This window comes from Ptychodera flava, chromosome 15 (genome assembly GCF_041260155.1).
Source record: "Ptychodera flava strain L36383 chromosome 15, AS_Pfla_20210202, whole genome shotgun sequence".
Classification (NCBI taxonomy): domain Eukaryota; kingdom Metazoa; phylum Hemichordata; class Enteropneusta; family Ptychoderidae; genus Ptychodera; species Ptychodera flava.
The window spans coordinates 20,009,025-20,032,656 of NC_091942.1; the positions used below are offsets into that span (position 1 = coordinate 20,009,025).

At 38.9% G+C, this 23,632-nt stretch overlaps 1 protein-coding gene and 1 long non-coding RNA gene across 2 annotated transcripts in view; both read right to left on the minus strand.

Annotated features, from left to right (window-relative positions):
• Positions 1 to 743: 743 nt before the first annotated feature.
• Positions 744 to 3,103, minus strand: LOC139151458 (uncharacterized). Its single transcript, XR_011556431.1, has 2 exons — positions 2,814 to 3,103; positions 744 to 1,484 (listed from the first exon to the last, which is right to left on the minus strand). It is a non-coding gene; the product is annotated as an uncharacterized lncRNA (long non-coding RNA).
• A 3,726-nt stretch (positions 3,104 to 6,829) lies between these two features.
• The window catches only part of LOC139151460 (uncharacterized), a 21,428-nt gene continuing 4,625 nt past the window's right edge, over positions 6,830 to 23,632 (minus strand). The window contains exon 2 of the mRNA XM_070724285.1: positions 6,830 to 8,533. Coding sequence (XP_070580386.1) covers positions 8,186 to 8,533 — 348 coding nt within the window. The 3' untranslated portion in view covers positions 6,830 to 8,185. The remainder of the gene's footprint in view (positions 8,534 to 23,632) is intronic.

Consider the following 23,632-nt stretch of genomic DNA (forward strand, 5'->3'; position numbering starts at 1 on the left):
GCAGTGCGAACAGTTTCAAGATTTTCAGACTTGTAAATTTACAAGAAGTCGCGCGAAGGAAATAAAGCACTTATAATCAGTTTCATCAATGAAGACGTGACAGGATAAAAAAGGTCAGACATTTGCCAAGACCTCTTACAGGTATAACCTTGCGTGTCTCCAAAAAGACATAATCACAAATGACATATTGGCCATTTTTTGAAGTCACACGTGTCTGCCTAGGTGATTTATTTGTCATGGTACGGGAAATTTATATCAACGACCTCACTGCTAATGACTACAAAATGCCAAAACGTGTTGAAGGGGTCAAAGGTCGCCGCAAAAAATTCCATGGCAACTTTCTCGCCAGACATTTCCACATTTTTTGTCGATTATATATATCGTCTATAGGTCAAGGGTTCACCTCTACGGTAAAGTCCAGGCCAAGAGTTCGTTGACATGGTTTATAAATTCATCATCGGCACTAACCGAAGTAAACTAGCTTTGTTTTTATATCGAAAAGAGGATTTAATATCTGCTAAAAACTGTCATCCATACACTGTCAGTTTTTTGTTTTGTGTTTTTGTTTTTTGTTTTTTTAATTTCCTCGAAAACTGTAGCTTCCGTGATCAATTAAGCTGTAAAGCAACAGCTCAGGACAAGATACTCCGACATTTGCTGTTATTGATTAGCGTCTATTCACTCGGGGTGGGGGGGGGTGGGGTTAATAAGAGTATATCCAATCACAGACTGTACACAGGATATTATTTGTGATGTACCTAGTATATTTTATTTGCACATAACATACATTTACAACCTTCTCTCACACTCTTTGTATGAAAATATATAAAAAAGAGAATTTTATGACTATTAAAGTTTTTACAAAGTGGTAAACAGTTTGAAATCTTCTCGCTCTAGTCGTTCGGTTTTACCGAATCGAAGTACAGTAAATTAGATCTACGGGTTCCGATTTTAATGGTAATTTTTTTCGCATTTAGAGATACTATAGTGACTACAAAGTCAATGTTTGGCTGCAAGTTCACTTTAAGTTGTCAAACATCATTCGCTTGCCTTGTTCATATTTACACCGGGAGTCAGAGGCGGGGGCCACCTTCTGCTGCAGAACTGAATGGCATTCCAGTTGGACAGTCTGTGATCGGAGACCATTCCGAAAACTTTTCAAGTCGGGTTCAGTCTTCTTGTAAGGCACGCCTGCACGGTCGGTACATCCGCTGCGTCGCCCGACACTGCGCCGTGGAGCCGTAGATGCCGGCGTGTCCGTTGTTGCAGTTGCACATAGCCAGCTTGCGGTGGGTTTCGTCCTTGGTAACGAAGACCCTCAGGGCCTGCTCGCACCTTTGAGGACAGATGTCGTTGTCTGGGTCCAGGCCGAAGCAATGCCAGAACAAGTAGTGGATGTCGTTCTGAATCTGCTCCAGACATCCGGGAACTTGAGTGCACGCTTGGGTGACCGTGTCGCAGTAATCGTGTCCGGCGTGAGGAAACTAGACAGAAAACAGGAAAACACTATACTTTCATTGCGAGAAAATAAATGGAAGTTTGGACATAAAAGTAACAACTTAAAAAAACTGAAGTATGTGGATGCGAAAATTGTGCCGTTGTTTTGTAAAGGGAGCTGAACGGATGTCAAAAGCCGTGGTCACTGACTTCAAACCCCAGCGGAGAATTATATCGTACACAACTACTATCGACCGTAAATCAACTGACAAGCCAGACGTTTATTGTCCAAACAACGACAAATTGAGACAAGTCTTTCGTTTTATGTCTTTTTGGGGCAAAGATCTCTATGCAAAAATGCTCAGGATCAATCTGGGGGAATACTAGTCGACAAAACATCCGCACTAGATCGAGTAACTGATATCTTTAAACTCCAATGATAAGTGTAGAAAAGATAAAGTTTCTCAAAGTCTGTAAAAGTTAGCGGTTCTGGAAGTGAGTAAGAACTATTACATCTTAAAGGATCACTTATGCAACCAGAAAGTCTTTAATAATATGATGTCAAGAAAAATAAATTTATGTTGTATGCGATTTTACCTCTTTGAACAGCCTTTCAAACTTTCCTCAAACAAACTTTGGAGACATTCTTACTGAGAGCATTGAATAGCGTCGTGAAAGTTTTTCTAAATAATAATGCTTTGTGTTGCATGCACGAGAGGTAAACGAAACATAAGGCCAGTGTACCGAGAAAGACAAGTATGATGCCGAGTTCTGTACTATGAGCAGATAGGATGCGCATATAGGTACAGGTATAGGAATATTGTCACAGTAGTCTCAATGGAAAAAATTGGAAGGCATAAAGATACGGCGAAACAAGTGGTTTTGAATGGGCAAATGTTAATAAAGAAGTAGTGGATTAGGGTTTTAGAAATCGACCTATACGAGAAAAAGTATATGCGCTAATTTCGGAACGGTGATAAGTATTTTATCACTGCATAAGAACATCTCCCGCGGTTTTGTTGATGTGACAACAACACTCTTTTGTAGGTTCATAAATAGCAAATAGCATCGTTAAAACCTTAGATGTTGTCAATAACACCATATTTCTTATTTTGTTTTCACATCCCTTCTCTTCACTTGAATTTGATTTGATTTGATTTGATTTGAATTTAGCGTTGATAACTAGAACAAAACTTTTGTAACTCGACTATAAAATTCGATTCTTATCTTACGCAATTTTACACACTTTCAAACTAGTAGTGTTACTCTGGGTCTACAAGACGGAGTGCGATAGGGTACGCACATATCTGACTTGATGAAAGTTAAATGATACAGGGACGCACGATTTTAGTGTTAAATGAAAAAAAAGTACTCACCGCGTTGCTTGGAGGCAAGCAGAAAGTTACAAGAATCGTGCTGCTGACGAACACCGCGATAAGGTGATATAAGCGCCTCATGTCGACACTGCTGATAAACTTTGTTGTTGCTGATACGAAGGACCTGGCAAACTGAAGTAAAAGTAGTTCAATCTCGTCTCACTTCCCCGTCGTCGATGCTACTGGCGGAAACTTGACGCACATTAACATTTTGTGGACGATATTCTATTTGAGAGACTGGAGTATTTTTACGACCCACTGCGCATGTCGGGCCACACGCATTGCTATACGAAGAGAGCAAAGATTGAAACAACAACGACGAATGCACGCTTGGGGCGGAACTGACGTCATTTACGACAGGTTGAATGGGGCCACTGTCTGTGCCCTGGACGAGGTGACATGTAGGTCGTTCACTGCGACTCGTAAACCAGTGTCTTTCCTGTAATGTTGGATTCTCTGAAAGCATTCATTGCGACATCAAAAACTCTTGAAGTGTTGGCTGGGACACCGGATGTTAAGTTGTAGTGTCTATTCATGGCACACTGAAAGAAAAATGATAGGACACGGATATGATGAGCTTTGAAGCGTTTTTCACACTATAGTAAAATTTTATACTCTACGGAGTCTTGGCCTAAGAGTGCTATATCAACGTACACACTTTGTGTGGGCATTTGTAGACGCGTTTTGAATTACAAATACACGGGTCGTAGTGTTATAAAATCCCTCCACTCTAGAGTAGAGACTGTGCGAAGACATGCACGTTACGGCTACGTCTCGCCATAGCTAATCAGTTTTTTATGCACCCGGGCATACACAAATTGTCAAAAATCTAAGCTTATATACAAAAAACAGTAACAACCAAAATATGAACAATATGTGAAATTTCTTTCCCTTCATTACATACGTCAGGCGATCCCAAGTGACGTTAAACTCGACCCGACGCGTCGGGTGGCGCTAAGGACAACGGACATAATGAATTGAAAGGTAGCACATATATTTTACCAACGCATGCTTTCGCTTTCTCTTGCAGGACTCAAAGATTGTAAGATAGCGACCAAGAAACCAGGTGAATGCTTTCCACTCTTCCGTCTTCTGAGATCTACTCTAGACTTGTTTTGCTTTTTGCAAAGCAGATACTCTGAAGAGTGGGGAATTCAATGTTCATGACAGACATACTGACTTTCTCAGACGTTGGCCGTCAACTGCACACCGCAAACTATCAACGCAGCGAATAATCAAATACCGTGACGGGTGTCTTTATGATAAGGGTATTATTAACTGTCTGTGGAAGTCAGCATAAAATGTCACATTTTCCGCTGTACGCCTCACAGTTTAACTCTGAAGGCGTTCTGAGTTTTTCGAATAACCGATATTAAATAGAGATATTTTTTTAAGTACGCGAAAACGGCGCAGGCGCAGACTGGACGTCCGTTGCCCGTCTATTTGACAACCTCGTAGATACCAGACATTATCACAGTTCGTATCACAGAGTTTCAAAACGTATACAGTATAGTTCTTTAGTAGTTCAAGTTCTGGACAAAAAGAATCGTAATCAATGTAATGCAGGTACTTTCAATCAATTTCATGATAACTTTCACACATGTAAATTCGAACATATGTCCCGTCTGTTAGTTAAAAGTACCAGATCTATTACAGTAGCGATAAAGATGAAATCAACATGACTTTACTCATCAGTCAAAGAGGTGCACGCCACCGTATTCGCGTGCATATCTCGGACACGAAGCTTTGCGCATTTTTTTCCCAACAGAAATTGTCCCATTGGCATTGTTTGAGCATTCAGTTACGTCGGTACGTTGATAGGCTGAATGTGGTCTGCTGTGATTAAAATGTTTATATCTTGAAAGAGTTCGCGAAAAATAACCGTTAAAAGTATCTGTGAATGTTGTATTGTGAGTGTAAAAGTTGAGTTTTCTGGCCAAGAAGTCTGTCCGTGACGAACAATGAAATTTTACAGATTTGACCCACACTTAAAGTTCGCACAATATTTGCTCGGAGAGTTTATTTTCTCAATAACAGGTTCGTTAAAAGGGGGGAAAACAGACCTATATACTTATGCAACCACATGGAAGTCACGCTAACCATACCTAGGAGTCGCAGACGGTTGTCAACACACAAATTACCATCGGAGTCAAGTGAATTTCAATTCTTGAATCTCTGGAAAAACAAGTTCGCATCACCAAACATGCATTCATTAAAGGATATATTCGAACATATGTCCCGTCTGTTAGTTAAAAGTACCAGATCTATTACAGTAGCGATAAAGATGAAATCAACATGACTTTACTCATCAGTCAAAGAGGTGCACGCCATCGTATTTGCTTGCATATCTCGGACACGAAGCTTTGCGCAATTTCTTCCCAACAGAAACTGTCCCTTGGCATTGTTTGAGCATTCAGTTACGTCGGTACGTTGATAGGCTGAATGTTGTCTGCTGTGATTAAAATGTTTATATCTTGAAAGAGTTCGCGAAAAATAACCGTTAAAAGTATCTGTGAATGTTGTATTGTGAGTGTAAAAGTTGAGTTTTCTGGCCAAGAAGTCTGTCCGTGACGAACAATGAAATTTTACAGATTTGACCCACACTTAAAGTTCGCACAATATTTGCTCGGAGAGTTTATTTTCTCAATAACAGGTTCGTTAAAAGGGGGGAAAACAGACCTATATACTTATGCAACCACATGGAAGTCACGCTAACCATACCTAGGAGTCGCAGACGGTTGTCAACACACAAATTACCATCGGAGTCAAGTGAATTTCAATTCTTGAATCTCTGAAAAACACTTGAAGTTCGCATCACCAAACATGCATTCATTAAAGTAAAGTAAAAGGCATACGCGTTTTGCAAGCTGAAATTTTAAATATTTTTGACATTGTCTGTTCAACGAAGCATTAAACAAATATCTTCCACAGTCGAAATTGGATGTGAGGAGTCGCCATGCTAATTTACTGCAGCAGTCATTTTGAACTCGAGATGTCTTCATTCTATGGGTTAAGTCCAAGAAAAATATAGTTGCGGAAATTTGATTCTCTCGGGTAGTTTATAGAAGTCATTCGAAGTTTGTTAACCTGCAAAATATTTATTTGGATTTTGAAAGACCGACCCCCCTCGGCGCACTTTACTTTAATTATGCAAAAAAACCCGCCAAAACAAAGTACTATCAATTTTTGTTCCCCGTATGAATCCATGTAGAAAGTTTGACATTCAAATCGGATACAGTCAAAAGAAGGGAAAAACGTACAAAATCAATTACATGTACGAAGGGGACTGGTGCGCTGCTCCGAAAAATCTGCACAAGTTCACCAGCGTGACGACGTGTGCAGACTAGCGCCATCAAGGGACGATCAGCACACACATTTCCCTCCAGCCTGTACATATGTTGTATCACCAGTGTATCACCGTCAGTGAAATACGTTAAAGTCCCTGAAGACAGACAAACGTTTACAGAATGCAACTTGTTACAACGGCTCGGACCAAACACAGTTATAATGTAAGATAGAATGATAGAAAACTTGCCAATATCGCTTCAAACTAACGTTTTTTCTCATTCAAAGTTTCGAATTACTAGTGCAACTATTCACGCCTTAACTGCCTCAAACGCTGCCGTAAATCTGCCAAAGATTTGCTGAAAATTGAATTGGTTTGCCATATTATGACTGTTCATTTGGCCAAGTGCGGGTAGCGACTTCAAATTCCAGGCTGCTAAACTATTCCGCAGTTCTAAAGCACTTGAGCATTATGTAGGCTCGTAGGCTATTGACCCCCCCCCCCCCCCAAAAAAAAAAAAAAAAAAACCCCAAAATACAACAAAACTTTGCACGGAAGCGCGTATCAAAGACCGTCGATCATCGGCTGCAGAGAGATTACATCTTTACCATGTGTACAGTAACATTGAGAACATTAGAAGCCGGTCTCTGATTGTACGGTGTGCGCAATATCTTGGACTCGGAATTTTAAGACGGCATAATGGAATAATCAAGTGATCCGGAAAAAAATTACAGAAACATTTTAAGAGGGTTTTATTACAGTTTTGCCAGAAATAAGACAGCGGTAACGTAATACTGAACATTCCTTTTTTATATTTAATCAAGTTGATTTTTTTCCTTGAAATCTGTGTAGCCTTAGAAAGTATCATAAAATTCTATCATAATCCAATTTAGCTGTGCAGGTGGTTTCAAAGATGAAGTAAAATGTTAAATTTACTCAGACGTTGGTTCACCATGAGACGAGTTGGTGAACTTTAACCATCAACGTTAACTTGAAGGAAAATCTTAAACATGACCGGGCTGGCCTAGGTTATCGTTGATTTCAAAAGTTAACGGCAAGTGATATAAATTGCGAGCAAAGATTTGAAGTTTCAAGGTAACATTAGAATTTGATCGATGCGAATTTGACGAGGGTAACTTTTGGTAATATTTACTTTACATTCATTCTATAGACCAGTTACAGTTTTTCGTTCGTCTTCGTTGGGCATGCTGAAATGTAAATACCGTGTAAACCGACACAATGTGTGCAGTGGACAATGTTGTTGTCGACACAATCCTTGTCCGGTCTGGAATTCAGATGTCAACATTGACACTGGAAATTACATACGGACATCAGCAGGCTGTTCTGACAGATGTACACTTGGGTTTTCGACATGACCCGGTGAATAGAATATGTGGAAGCTTTAAATGTACATTTCAATCAGAAAATATTGCTGAAACTACAAGTTTACGTGCATTAGGAGCAAGTTTCTAGTATTTGGCAGCACTATTCTCCGAATATTGAGAGTGCGTTCGGAAATATCGCCCTATTTACAATTACAACGAGTCAGCCAAAGTCAGCTATTTCGTTTTTGTGAGCATGCGCAGCATGATCAATTTCCCACTTGATTTCAATTTACAATTCGTAAATAGTCATGACGAATCTATACAGTTTTCTTACATATTCAAAGGCGACCTTGCCCTTGACTGAGTCATTTGAATACCTTGCTCTGTGTAAAAATTACTTCCCCTTTTCAAGTTGACGTGTTTAATTCGTCCCTGTACGCCTATGTTCTCATACAGAATCGGTGACGTCATAATCAGCAAGTTGAATCCAGTCCCAAAGAGTCCAAGGGTGGGGGATGATGTTGCCTACGTCTATATTCACGCATGCGCACCTGCGCGTGCACACATTGTCTGCTCACCACATACATTTGTCCGCTCATTGTTTGGGTGCATGTTCTAAACGACTGAATAAAAACTTTCTGTGATATTTGTATTGTGTTTAAATTCTGATTCCGGGAGTCAGAAATATAATGAAGATGGGCTTGTGCTTTTTTGAAATCCCTTTTAGTACATTTTGGCTCGAAAATTTTTCCCGCCTACAGTTAAGTCTCCGCGTTGTCGTCCATCAAATAATTCAGCCTACAAGGCTCAAGGTGGGCCTGGAAATTCTGGCACTCCTTTAGGCTGCTGAACAGCTCGCTGTGGTCCCGCTCACAGTCGCATGTCAGCAGTTCGGCATTGATCTTTCTAGAAGGATGGGGGTGGACGGCGAAGTAGTAGAAAGCGTTGTTGCACCAGAATGAGCAGTCGCCCACTTCTTCCTCGAAGCCACAGCTACCGTAGTTAACCAGGCTGGAAATCTCGAACTCGATTCTCTGACGGCACCATCGTCGCTGATCGCATCGGCGGACAACGTCGCCGCACGACGGGGTCTCAATTTCGGATGTTTGCTGCAAGACAAGAGCATAATGATTAAATTAAAAGAACTATTGTGTTATAGATTTAAAATTGTCAACTCAGTTTTGTATGTCACTTAAATTTAGAAGATGCGTCGCTAGCGGGCGCACCTCCCGTACCCTCGAGGGAGATGGCGCGTCCATGAGAGAAGGATCTTCTGGTCTGGGGTGAAATTAGGTTTCAGGGAATAACAGAACACAACGGCTTGCTAAGCAAGGACTTAACATGTCTGAAAATAAAGGATGTTTAAGAAACTACGGTGTTGAATTCCTGAAAGACAGGGAACAAAATAGTATTTGTGTGTGAGCGCCACACTCAGCATGATTAACCCGGCAGATAATTGACGTCGAATTGCCATTCAACGTGAACTACAAAACGATATTGTATATCTCTGTGTCTTATTGAATTCTCTTGAATCCTCGAAAATATCGGATAATGATTGTATTCCTATGGCACGTCACGCTCGAAAATATCGGATGTGTGTATTTCCTCGGGCAGTTTGTGTACAAATCCATGTCGACACTTTTTGCGATCAGAATTATCCATTTTGATTTGAGTTCGTTTAGGTAGGCCAAAGCTTATTTTCTTCCAAAGGCCGCCAAGCTTTAATCTCCTATCGCCTCAGGGAAATACAGTAAGCCTAGGGGTTGACACGTAAAAATCACGAAAGTTATATCGATCGTGACATGGAAACGCAGTTACCTCCACTCTCCCGCTAATGAAAGTTGGTGTTCGTATTTGCCGGACAAATGCAGACGGTATTTGGACTTTTGCGCATCTATCGGAGTTTCTGCAGTCTTGCTTTCATCGTATCACGACCGCCATTTTGTGACGGCAGAAATCGATCAGATCAAAGGGAAAAAAAATCCAGCAAATGTGTCTCGGATTCTATGAACTCATTTGCTAGGTACAGTAAGAGGTCCCTGTGCGCCAACCGGCGCTACTTTGTGCTGTAAATCATATTATCTTCAAAACGAATTCCATTGATGCCGTACAGTGACGCTCATTAGGGATGAGCTGGTGGGTTACAGGAAGTGAATGACTTGTCACTTTCAATAATCGCGTTTAAAATTATCGAGTGTTCGTTTCTCGACTCTAAGACAGATACCTGCCTCAAACTCCTTTCTTTCCGTGAACATTGCATCATGGGTAGAACTGTGTCTTGATCCTCCTTGCCAAAACTACTTCTTTTGTAGTTTTTATCAAATATGTATGTATGTATGTATGTATGTATGTATGTATGTATGTATGTATGTATGTATGTATGTATGTATGTATGTATGTATGTATGCATCTATCTCCCTCCTCTCTCTGTGTTTGTATGTATGTGTATATATAGAGAGAGTGTGTATGATAATAGCTAGCTAGCTACTAGCTAACTATCTGGCTAGCTAGCTAGATAGATAGATAGATAGATAGATAGATAGATAGATAGATAGATAGATAGATAGATAGATAGATAGATAGATAGATAGATAGATAGATAGATAGATAAATAGATAGATAGATAGATTAACAAACAGGTGAGAACACAGGATGACAGTGCCATGATGCCTAGGAGAAAGATGAAAAGACTAGAGTGCAAGAACACGGATACTGAGAAGATTAGACAGTCAAAGAGACTGACAAGTTTGAAATTCAAACGTGACAGCTACAGAGATCTTTATCCAAGCTATGTATGATACAATCTCGTCGCATTCTACCTATATCGACGCCAACGCAAAGTCATCTAATAATGCCGGACATTTTTACGCGGGACGTAAAGCTAGCTACACAGATGATCATCTGTAGTAGATTTTTGTTGTCGGTCACATTTAAATGTAGTTCAGTCCAACCTAAGAAAATGAACGTGACTCGAAATGAAATCTCTGCTCACTTTTGTTAACAGTGATAATTGAGACATTAGATCCCTTTTGCAAGATTCGCTGTCGATCCAATGTGAGCTGGCTAACTAGCCGATGGGAATGGTAGTTTATTTATTTATTTATTTACTTTTTTCAAGTGGGACGATACAAACTACATGATAAAAAATTAGGCCAGGTTTAAAATATGCTTGATTCGGGACCTAACCTTCACGCTCCAACAATATAAATCGTCGCATAAATTGACAATGGCGCACAATAAATGTATTTTATAGTATGTATATTTGGCCGTTTGCTCAAGTTAGACGCATGGCTTTTTCGTCTTTGGGGAGGGTTTGGGGGGGGCAGTTAGTGTTGCCATGGTTACCACATATGCGAAAGATAGCGATCGGAAAGCGAAAGAGGCGCTGTTCACTATTTATTATTCTGCCGACGCTAAGGATGAACATTTGTGAATGAGTTTCCAAAAGTACAGTCAGAAATAGTGTGAAGTAGTATAGGGTACTCTCTGATAAAAAAGGCTAAAAAACGAATGGAGTTGCATAGCCAAACAAAGAGAATATAGACAGAGTCTGACAAACCTACTCCACCCTCTCTCTCTCTCTCTCTCTCTCTCTCTCTCTCTCTCTCTCTCTCTCTCTCTCTCTCTCTCTCTCTCTCTCTCTCTCTCTCTTCTACGGTCTCTGTCTCTGCCTCTGTCTGTCTGTCTGTCTGTCTGTCTGTCTCCCTTCTCTCTCTCTCTCTCTCTCTCTCTCTCTTCTCTCTCTCTCTCTCTCTCTCTCTCTCTCTCTCTCTCTCTCTCTCTCTCTCTCTCTCTGCCTTTAGCAAATGTTTAATGGATATGAAAATACACTAAGAGAATTTAAATTTAAAAAGTTGAATCATCAATATTCTAACAAATGTACATATGAGGGTCAAACAATCTTTCTATACCTGTGATATTCTGAATCTTAGCCGCCATTTTCAAATGATGTCTGGTGTGAATGAATAATACGTTATTTGCATATTTGACGAAGAAATATTGCTTTTGTGCTGTGTATAAAAAACATGGCTATTATTTGTAATGGAGGTGCGTATTTTTATTCGAATAGCTTTGACAGCATAGTGTATCGGTAATTATGACTTGTAATTCAGTATAAAAAAAAACTCGTTTTACACAAGTGTTCTCCCCTAATATGACTCAATTGTATTCCATAATGATGTTTATGGTTTCAAACGCCGCGCCGCTAAACCTTTGGCATTAATTTTGCTTGAGCAAGGTGACAGACTTCTGATCCGAAGCAAGCCACAGTCATCGGCGAACATGTTTTGATTATTCGAAGCCGGTCTCCGTTTATCGCGCGTATCCCGCCTCTAATCAGGTATGCATAAAGTCAGCGCATACACAAGGACCGTCTCCCAACGGGGGACACATCAAGCTCAGCAGCGGCGGCGGCGATAAACAGGAAATGGGTTTGATATACAGCGCCCCTCCGTGCAGAGAAAGACAAATCATGAAATAAACATGAGCGCGTCCGGGCTTTCCTGTTATAAGCATTATAACAGATGCACTTAATGGGAAATTAATTTCGGAAAAAATGTCTACCTTGTGAATAAGTAATGAAAATTTGAATTTTGTATAGTAAACTGGAATACATAAATCGTCTAGGGTAATCGTTGAATTCAGCTATATATATAAAGTGGGTTTTCTTTGAGGCTTCGACTTAAGGCAACTGTTTTATATGAGCAGACCGAGATTATTCTGACCAATTCTTCTCTTTGAACAGTTTAAAGATAACAACGGTATACAGTTCCCTGGAGTGTCGTTCGGTTTAGAGGAAGGACGCCGATAATAGCCATGTTTCTTCCCGATGGGATCTTTGAGTCATTTTTAGAGCTAAGACCACTCTTAGGCCTGCCTCGGATGTCGCTAATTGTCGGGAAAAAACAGGAAATATCACCGACGCCGAAACTGATAATGTCGGTTCCGAAATTTTGTGCTGACATGTGGTCGTACATACGAAATTCGTCTGTTTTCCCCCTCGGATTATAAGGATACGCACTAACGTATAAGAGTCTTTACATGTACGTTTGGGTTTGGTGGTTGCATTCAATTCTTGTAAAACAGCAGAGTTCGCCAGGATATCAGGTTCCCCCGTATACTAAGTTTTCACAGACGGGTACACGATTGAAACTAATTTGGGATAATTGGATAGTGAAGTAATGTCGGTATGATCTGCAAATGTAAGCTCATCTGCTTTTCTTTTTAAGTTATACACCTGTTTTTATGAGTAATTTAATTACAACATTCGGCTTTTAAGGGTACCTAACACTTTTGAGAAATTTAAACAATATGAAGATCAGATTCTCCTAAATTAGTTCGGTGTTTCTGTCCTTTCAAATAACATATTGCCCCTATTCATCTTGACTGAAAAAATGCCTAAATTAATGTTCACTTCAGATTTTGAATAAGATCAGCACTGTTTTTACAGAAGAATGGTTCTGGAGCACGTCATTTTGCAGCCATCTTGAATTTGTGCTTTGACCTTTGAGAGGTTGACTTTATAGGTCATGGTTACAAATTGCTGCACCTGAACCTGGCTGCTCTTGCTAGCCGTAGCTACCAAAGTAACACCGTTAACAGTATCCACTGAACCAGATACATTATGGGCCAGAGTCCCAGACTTTTATTTTGACGCCTGCGCAATAACAGCAGTGACGCAAACTTTGAAAGTTGTATTCTTTTCTTCTGTGGGTTTCCTTTCGCTTGCGACAGTTATCCAAACTGATTTTTTCAAGCGTGCCTAAAACAAACATAGGGGAGCCATGAAGAGTTTTTAAAACAAGCGATTCGATTTGAGTGGCAAATTGAAGGTATTATTTACAATTCCTTATGACTGTCGAATACACTTCCGATTTTCTTGGATGATACAAAAATTTGCGAGTAGCCACGTACACAGTGTATCGTCTACAATTCCTTCTGACTTGAATAGACTTCCTATTTTCTTTGCTGATACGATAATCTTTTGACTTCATCGCTCAAGCTATACCTGAGAATTACAAAATATCAAGGACATTGCAACAAAATCTTGTCGTAGTTCATCATGTACCATGCATGCAATCGGAAGGTAAATGAAAATGTCAAACAGCGCCCCTGATCAGCGAGCCCATACTCGAATCATATCACTTCCCTTCCTTTAGATTAGGGATACCCTATTATGCGTCTTCATTGGGCGCGACATCGAAAAACAAGCATCGCACGAAGTACTCGATACGTCTGAACAAAACAGCAAACAGGACGGTATATAGTACAATTCGATAACTGAACAGGAGAAGAAGAAAAAATTAACAAAATAGGAGAAAAAGTATCCGGGCAATATTTTTTAGCCGACTCTGGTAAAACAGAAGAATTTCATGACATTACTGCCTATGTCCTTGTGTGGAAGGCAAGAAAGAGATTTGCATTCAACCTATCGAGGGAATAAAACAGCAGGCCTGACGTTATTAAAACAGTTGATGAATGTTTAATACTCATTAATACGCGATCATTTACACTGACAGCTCATAGACTTTGACGGTTACAGCCTGAACGCCGAGTGACAAGGATTCAAACAAAGCACACTTGGTTATAGTTACACTCTTGCACTTTTTCATCAGTATAGTTTCCAAAGTTTGTGAATTGTAAAGTCATGTTATACATGAAAAAAAAAAAAAAAAAAAAAAAAAAAAAAATATATATATATATATATATATATATATATATTTATATATATATTTATATATTATATATCAAAGTGTACAGATATATGATATTAGTATTAAATATTAGTATATATATATATATAATATATATATATATATATATATATATATATATATATATATATATTTTTTTTTTTTTTTTTTTTTTTTTCCTTCTGCTTTTTTTTTAATGTTTTTCTTAAGATTGCAGAGATACGTGGAGGCTTTAGTTAGGCCTATAGTTATAAATTTGTACTTTAAGTAATTTTGATTATATGCATAATTTCTATATACGTAAATAACTATGTATATAAATACCAATACATCTCGACTGTATATATATATATATATATATATATATATATATATATATATATATATATATATATATATATATATATATATATATATATATATTTATATATATACGACTAAATTGAACTCATTACACTCAGTAGTATGCTTTTCTTGGCTGCCCTTATTTCGACTCAAACAAGTCCTCAATCAAATCATTAAAAGAGTCACGAATTTAAACGTTCGTCTTAAATCAATAAACACCGTTCTGGCGGATACATAAATAATATACACCTACATGCGCCTTCTCACATTTACTCTTGCATACATACATTGCAAAGTTAACTTGGAACAAAATGCCAAATGGCAGATGGCCATTTACTCGACTTAACGAGGGAAAACGGTCTCTTAACGGTTTGCCTGCACTCCCCGTCGGGACCCTTGACATCTTTATTACTCGCCTCGTTGTAAATTAATAGAGTCATGCGCGACACGGTGGTTGGCACGCCCTTACCAAGTTACGGAGTGATTATTGTCCGGTGCTGCAGTAAAATTTAATAACTTCGAGTGTTAAGAGAAAGGCCCACGGTGTGTGAGAGCGGTAAAGTTCGCGACATTCGGTTCAGAACGCGCCTCGGGGACAGTTAGTCGGACTCTCCAATTTCTACAATTCTTTTCTGACCTACCACTTGCGGGAGCTCATTTTAAGGAAAAACTTTCACCGTCTTACTTTTTCGTAAATCCAAAATTTTATTTTACCTTATAGAGTTAACACAGGGATGGCGGCCATTTTGAATTTCGCAAATATCGCAATAATATTCGCTAATTTGTTTCGCTAGTTCCAAACTTTGCACGGTGACCCCCGATTTTTGTTTTTGATTTGGTAAGAGAATTGTTGACAGTTTCATTGAGGAAAGTTTGAGCAAAAGTTGAAGTCTTTCACTTTCGAGGCGCATACTAGGCCTACCTTAAAGTTTAATGGTTTTAACTCACTGAAGCATATTGTATAGATATATGGTTAACATTGAACAAACACAAGCAAATCACTGAGACTCAGTATGACATGAATTAACACAACATGATGAACATTATAAGTAACATGACATGGAGTGTTTCATTTTGAGGTTTTGCATGGCAAAACATGGTACGATGGCATGACACGCCTAGCCATCACATAACTCGCTATGATATGTATGACATAAGACGAAGTCTCGTGTCTGACGCAGCACAAATGACACGAATGCCGATACGACACAAGGAACAGGCGATATTGGGTAATAACCGATTTATCATATACCCATGCCCATAATTTTACTAAAAGTACGAAAAACCTTAAATTTGAGGCTTTACTTTATTTTTCATAATAATTGGTGCACCTAAAGGTGCAACTCTTTCTCCCCGTGTTAGGTTTCCAAGTAAAAGGTGTTTCACACAAGTAAAATGGTTTTTGTCATACCGGTCTTTTACGGTCAAAGATAGAAAAGAAAGACTTAGTCCTTTCAGCAACTATGCACATCAGATTTGGTCAGTACTTATAAAACTAGTTGCCCAAGGCTTGTCAGGAGACGTAATTTGGGTGAAGCGAAAAAGCCCGTTTTTCTTTGCTATAGCCTGTGTGTATAGGCAGTAAGTGAAGTCCTGGCCACTGAAAATTTTGGAAGTGGCAATAATACAGCACTTTACACAATCATACGTCTGCTACGTTGGCAAACTGAAATCTGGGCGTACAGTATCGTACGGCGCGCCAAATGTTTCAAAAATATTTATCGATTCAGTGCAAAAATAAACTGTCTTTCTCGATTGAAATAAAAATTCGGTGTCATTAGGAAGAAATAAGTAAGAAAAGTATAATTAAAAAAACAAAAGACAGAAATGTCATTTAATACTTCATTTTAACTTGAGAAAAAATCTTTAAAGCGTAATTAGGAAATAAACAATTTTCAATGATTTGAAAAAATCATACATTCATACTTATCGACATACATACACGTATAATAGTTCGCGTAAAAGGTGCAATGAGTGCTGATTTTACAAAAAAGAGTAAAATATGTTATACAGTGGTACGTCCACAAAATTCACAAGAAAATCACTAAAAACCACTACTACCACACGCAAAAAATATTACAAAAAATGAAAATGTGAACCACATACAGAAAATCATTATAAAAGAATCAGACAAAAAAAAAGTTATGCATACATAAAATTATTTATGTACTTAAGAAAATTAAAAAGCACTAGGTCTCATAATAAACGTATTATAGATAATCAAAAATATAATATGAACCACTAGCCGCTTTGACAGTAAAGAGAGAAAATCAGAGAAAAAATTCGGCAGTGATGGCTCTATACAAAAGTGGACATCATCTACAAAAAAATAAAATAAAATAAAATAAAATAAAATAAGATAAAAATAAAAAAAATAAAAAATGCCATGAACACAGGAAATACAAAAAAACGCGTGGGCCTGTGGAAAAAGAAAACAAATGAGCACTCGCCACAGCCAAAAAAAAAAAAAAAAAAGAAAGAAAAAAAAACGAGCACTCGCCACAGAAATAAAAAACGCGTGAAAATACAATTAATTTATTCAAAAAACTCATGGTTCACGTTTCCTTCGATCGATGAATCCCCAACAGCGGGGAATCCGATCACCACATACTCCAATGTTTGACGAAATATTAATTGAGCATTTCAGTGATTTTTGGCTGGGCCCTGCCACACATAGCTATTTGAAACCGTACTTGATGAAGTGAAGTGGGCAATATCACCTAAAGAACGTCCAGGTTAACAGTGAATAGTTCCAGAGAGTCAAGTTAACTGGGCCAATTTTAGGCAGTCCACAGGTCAGATCACGAGCGAGACGTACAAACCCATGACCTTCATAGCAACACTGCGAATATATCTATGCCTTAATAAGCGCGGTATGGCAGGGAGCCCACTGCAGGCCTTCCACCTAGCCGCACTGTCATCGCCGTTACATGATTTCTACACAGTCTATACGTGTGGTTCGATACATCGGGTTCCAATACCATAATAATAAACCACCTCGTTATTTGGTAATTCCTCGTCTATCCTCAAAGATCACCCAAATCATGATAAATTGAATAGTTTTGAAGAAATCTGCCGCGTGTTGAGAGAACGTCCATCGTTTTCCGTGTTCGACAAGACGAGCGACGCAACTGTACAAGCCTTACGACTACGAGTATGGCGAGAGTGTCCGCCCTTCGCATCGCCAGACACTCTCACTCTACCCGCAGGGCTAGCCGGGCACATACACGACATGTCGATCCCCATTGCAGAAATCTTTATATCCACACAGTCCAATATATGGAGGTACGATATTTGTGCAGTAGCCTATACATAGCTCTGGGTGGCAGGGCAGGGCTGTGAGTTACCGGCTTGGCAGTATTCACAGCCCGGCCTTGCTGCGGTTCCGTAGCCCTAACACTCCCTTTGCTGGTTGTGTTGAGCTACAGTGTACAGAGAAATAGCGGCTGCTTGATCAGTGTTTGTCAAGTCGGGCGCGTTCGCGTTCTACAGGTACTAGTGAAAACGTTGCCTCGAATTTAAACGGAGTGTTTCAGCCCGAGTATTTTTGCCTTTGCCATACTCCGTTTAGAGGCTATGAACCCACAGGATACGTGTGTGTTTCGATACTTAGCCGCCGCTGCTAGCTTTGCATGGCAGGGCTGTGTACGTGTTACCGGCGTTATACGGGAGGCCGTGTCACGCCGGTAACACACAGCCCTGCCATGCAGAACTAGGCCACAGCGTGCTGCGTGGTATGCAATTTTACTATGCATACCCACACGGCGGCCGCTGTGTATCGAACCACACGTAACCGTGGGCTAGCGGCAAGCCATCGTTTTGTTGGGGTTTGGGCACACTAGCGGCAAGCCATCGTTTTGTTGGGGTTTGGGCACAGACTGTCTATGATTTGGGAGATGCGGCCCTACACTTTACAGCGAGGGGATCACTTGTTGCCGGCGTGTAGGCCTACTGTACTAGCGACGGGACTGCCGGCCGCTGGCTTACCACCTCGAGTGTACATTGGAGCGAGGGGACCGCTGGCAGCCGACGAACCACCACGAGTGTTTTGTCCACTTTTAACCAAAACTGGTAACTGTTTAATATAGAATGGGACGTGTCGGTAACTTGGACGTCCATGAGATGATATTGAAGACTAGAAGCTGAGAGTTATCGCTGAAATACCCCAAAGATCATGTCCAACATCCGAGTGTGATGATCCAAAACCCTCGAGCATTAAACTGTAACAATCATGACTTTGACAATTATTCAATTTTCATGTTGGGCTTTTTCTGCGGGGTGTCCCACTCTGTTTTCTTTTCTCGAACGGGCCTCTTTTTTTTCTACTGAGTTTTTTTTTTTTTTTGGTAACCTCTTTTTTTTTTTTTTTTTTTTTTTTTTTTTTTTTTTTGTAACCTCGCTTTGGTTTTTTTTCCAAGCTGACCTCGTTTTGGTTTCTTTACAGCCTCAACGCCGGCGCGATCTCGGTCGACTTTTCAATTGTGATTCTCTTTCTTTTTTTAGTCAGACCTAATGATGGTTCGTTTTGTTTTTTGTAGTAGTGCAAGTACTATTTGTGGTTTTGTTTTTAATCATTTCAATATTTTTTGTGTGTGTGCTTGATTTATTTTTTTTTCTTTTTTCTTTTTTCTTTTTTCCCTTATAATCAGCATTCATTGCACCTTTATATCAAATACACGTGTATGTGTACGTCAATAAGTATGGGAGTGTGGTATTTCCAAATTTTGAAAAGTTTATCTTCTCATTACGGTTTAAAGAATATTTTACAATTAAGCACTTTTTTGCAATAATACTCATTATTATAATAATAATAAAATCTCATTTATTTTCTTCCGTAATGCCATCGAATTTTTCAATTTCAATCAAGAAAGACGGTTGCACGTCATCTTTATCTGTACAGGCACATTCAAATATTTAATGACACGTATTTTCAAATGAATGCTATTTTTATGAAAAGGTACATTAATAAAATGCAATGATATGGACGAAAGAACTTTTTTCTTTATTATTCATACACGTTTAAGACTTTTTTTTAGAAAGAAAATTTGACAGTTTATTTTTACTCTATGACGATAAATATTTTTGAAACATTTGGCGCGCCGTAGTATCGGTAATGTTAAATAAAAATTACAACGTACGATTTTTTTAATTTACTTTTGTTTCTCTCTGCAATTGGTGATTGACATCAAGCTATATATAAGAGTTCTTGACATCTGCTCAGGCACAGATAGTGTGTTATACATTCACAGCTTGTTCGAAATGCTTTATCCATACTTTCAGATTTTGAAATATTGACCAACTGACATGTCATCTATCTATCTATCTATCTATCTATCTATCTATCTATCTATCTATCTATCTATCTATCTATCTATCTATCTATCTATCAATCTATCTTTTTAACATGATTGGAACTAATTCGGGATAATTGGATGGTGAAGTAATGTCAGTTTGATCTGCAAATGTAAACTCATTTGCTGTTTTAAGTTATACACTTGTTTTTATGAGTAATTTGTAATATTGCAACATTTAACTATAGAGCATCTAACACTTTTGATAAATTTGAAAAATATTATCCAAAATTAGTTCCAATCGTGTTTAAATTTGTTACCTTCTGCTCGGTTGTTGTTTTCCGTGTTTTTTTTTCCAACAACGGGTCAGCAACATTTTGATGACCAAAAGAATTTCTCGACCACCAGGTCGAAGAAACTGACCAGTTTCTTAGGGTACATGATAATATAGAGAAACCATTACACGGCTGAAAGTATTATAAAAGGATATAAAACAGTGCACGTTTGACTAACATGTGACATTCACTTAAACATCATATACTACGTGTGCGGGCGCTGACCTTTAAACCGTTCTAGCAACTTTGTCCATCTCCCGGTGACCGCAACAATCGTGACTTTCTGGTGGGAGAGAGCCTTGGATGCACAAGCGAGCATGAAGTTCCAGGCATTTCAAAACGCGGTCACGCTCGTCTCCAGCGCTATCGGGCTACTTCAGTCGATTCCCGTGCCGAGTTAGAAAGCGGAAGAAGAGTGCATGTCTTTGCATTCAAAATCATTCTTCTTCTCTTCGTATCACATTCATGGTGGCGGTTCATCATGCTGGGCCGCCGTATCTGCCCGGAGCTCTTCAGTCTAACTTGCGAATTGCAAATGTTCACGCATCAGGGATGGACCATTATAGATCTTGCGATGGGGTGTCAAAATGGCAAAAATGTCTTCATAGCAATATTTGCTGATATTTTGGCACTATGCTAACTATTAATATATATATATATATATATATATATATATATATAATATATATATATATATATATATATATATATATATATATATCCAAGTTCAGAGGTTGCCATAAAGCCATTATGGTGATAACCGGGAGGGCACATTGTATACATTTTGTGTATTTTGCTCACTGCTTTAATAGTAGTTAGAGCACTCTGAGATTGTTGGGCAGCCTCTTGCGTAATATAAGGGGCGTTCACTGTTGGCACTATGCTTCGCTCATGGTATGTATTGCCGTTGGAGCACTCTGGTGAGTCCATATTTTTAATCCTCAACAATGTGTAACCGTACGCTCTGTGCCCAAGTTCAGAGGTTGCCATAAAGCCATTATGGTGATAACCGGGAGGGCACATTGTACATTTTGTGTATATATATATATATATATATATATATATATATATATATATATATATATATATATATATATATATATACATATATGTATGTATGTATATATATGGCTGCATTCTTGTGCCATTTCCGCTTCCCATTTCCCAAAATCTTCTGCCTTGTTGTAATCTTTGACTGGCTTCATGAAAAGAAAGTTGATTCGTGATCGAAGGGAGCATACCAGAATGCTTAAGTTGTCTTATTTTGTTTTCGTATCATCAAACGCCGCTCTATGTCATTCAATGATAGTGATCTAAAATTCGTTGGTGCCTCGACTACGGATGTGGCAATGTCTCATAGGTTAAATTCAAAATACGTTATACTTGTTGTAAAATTGTTTCATCATCAATACGTAGTGCTGTTCAGGTCACTTCTGTATTATTACTCATTTACTCTTTTTTTTCATTCCAATGGTGTGCCAACCTTCTCTCTTTCACAATGGATGAAGTCATATAAAGAGAGGAGCAGCTTAATTAATCGGTTGTGGGTGAATGTCATCGCTTTCCGCGGCAAAGGTGGCTCTTTAAACGGCATCTTCTATTAATCCCTGCCGTAAAAGGACGACATCATGCCCCGATTGGCAGTTTTTACGACTTCAGTAGTACAGCTCACCGCTCTAATAATAATCTGGTCGGTTGCTGGCCGTTTCAGAAAATGAAACTTGACTGAAAGAAAAGTGTGTGCTGTTCACAATAAAGCAAAGTGCATTTTGACAAAAGAAACACTGTTTCTACATCATCCCCTTTCGACATTATCCTCTTTCCTCACTGATGAAATGCCCTGCATAATTTCCTTCTTCCAGAGAGGATTTAGACGCGATAAAGACGGAAAGGTCGCGAGGGAGATTTTCGGAGGGGTTTTCTATGGATAAACAAACGTTATGAGGAATAAATCCTCCTCGTTGAGTTACGCAAATGAAGGAGCCGAGTTCCGATGACATAATATCACCAGCCTGTGACCTCTGACGCATGAGCGCCAAAGTCTATTTTGTCCCCTACATAAAATAAACCCCAGTCAATTTTTTCTCAAATTTTGCTAAAATTGTGAGAAAAAACTGTATCAAATGAAATGTGATGTCCATTTGGTCAAAAATTGTCAAAAAATTACAGAAAAATTTATAAATTGGTAAAATTTTGCACTAAAATTTTGGCGGGAGAAAATTACAGCGCTCAAAGGGTTAAGCTTTTCAATCATAACAGTTAGAGCGGCGATATTGGACACAACTCCCGGGAACGGAAAGTAAGAGGGAAGCGATTAGAGTCCTCGTCCATTAATCTGATCCATTTCTTCTGTATTCTCCAAGGAAATTAACGGTAAATCCTTACAAGGAGTTTATGTTTACACGCTCCGTTCGCCCTGTACAAGCGACAAGGAAGCCCTCAAGTTCGCGATGTTTGGTGATTGAAAACTTTCGAAAACGTGTCTCCCTAACTGTGGCTAGTAGAGCACTATTGGCCGATTTTTGTCTATCACAGAAAATATAATCTTACTGCGGCTCATCCTGTCTTGAGGAGGAACGTGGGGCTGAGCAAATGCGCGCGCAAGCACAGACGGTCGGACTGTCTGAGAGCAAGGTACATTTTGATATTATCTCTGAGAACTGCAAGGAAATGAAAAAAAAATGTCCAAAGTTTGCCGTATTCGCATTTCGAAGGCAAACTTGTATCCAAATTAACCACGAGTAATTTCTTATCAAGAAATCACATTAAAAAATTCAATCAAATAAATGTCTCCACCAGGATGCGTATAGATCGGAAACGGCAACCAAACGACAAAAAGTTGGCGCCAAAAACGAGAACACAGGAAACCGCCACAAACAAAGGCACACTGTCAGGTAAAGGGTTTCATGACAGGAGAAACATTTGCGAAATGGCTTTGAAATCACTGGCAACAAGCGACACCCTTTATGAAAATAATTCTTGAACATAATGAAATGAAACATAACTAGAAAATCGCACAACGGACATTAATTAAGTTTCTTTAATCTACTTAACAATCAGCATTACTAATCAACTTGGATTTTATTGAATAAAAACGCAACAAACAGAATTATGTCGCCTAAACCCGGGAAACTAAAAATTTGTGATAACACGGAGTAAAACGATGCGAATCATTGTTCACATCACGATATACGTAGCATGTATAAGTTGCAAGCAGATTGCAAGCGATAACAATTTCTGTAGGATCCGGGAAGCGCTTGTCGATTCCTATCTGCCTTATAAAGAACAGGTCACTTCCCGGGAGATAATTGACTTACGGAGGAATGACGTACAAAGTTTATCGACGGTTCGTTTCTGATAAACGGTCATTCTCTGAGTAAATCTGAAACGATTACAGTTTTTCGATATATCGGACCTTCTCCAGTCGGCAAGACACAAATTCTGTTTCCAAATTCATCCTACGAAAATCACATGAAAACTGTTACAAAGTTATTAATAGACATTTTACATGACTAAGACTGATATTTTGGTACGAGATATTCAGT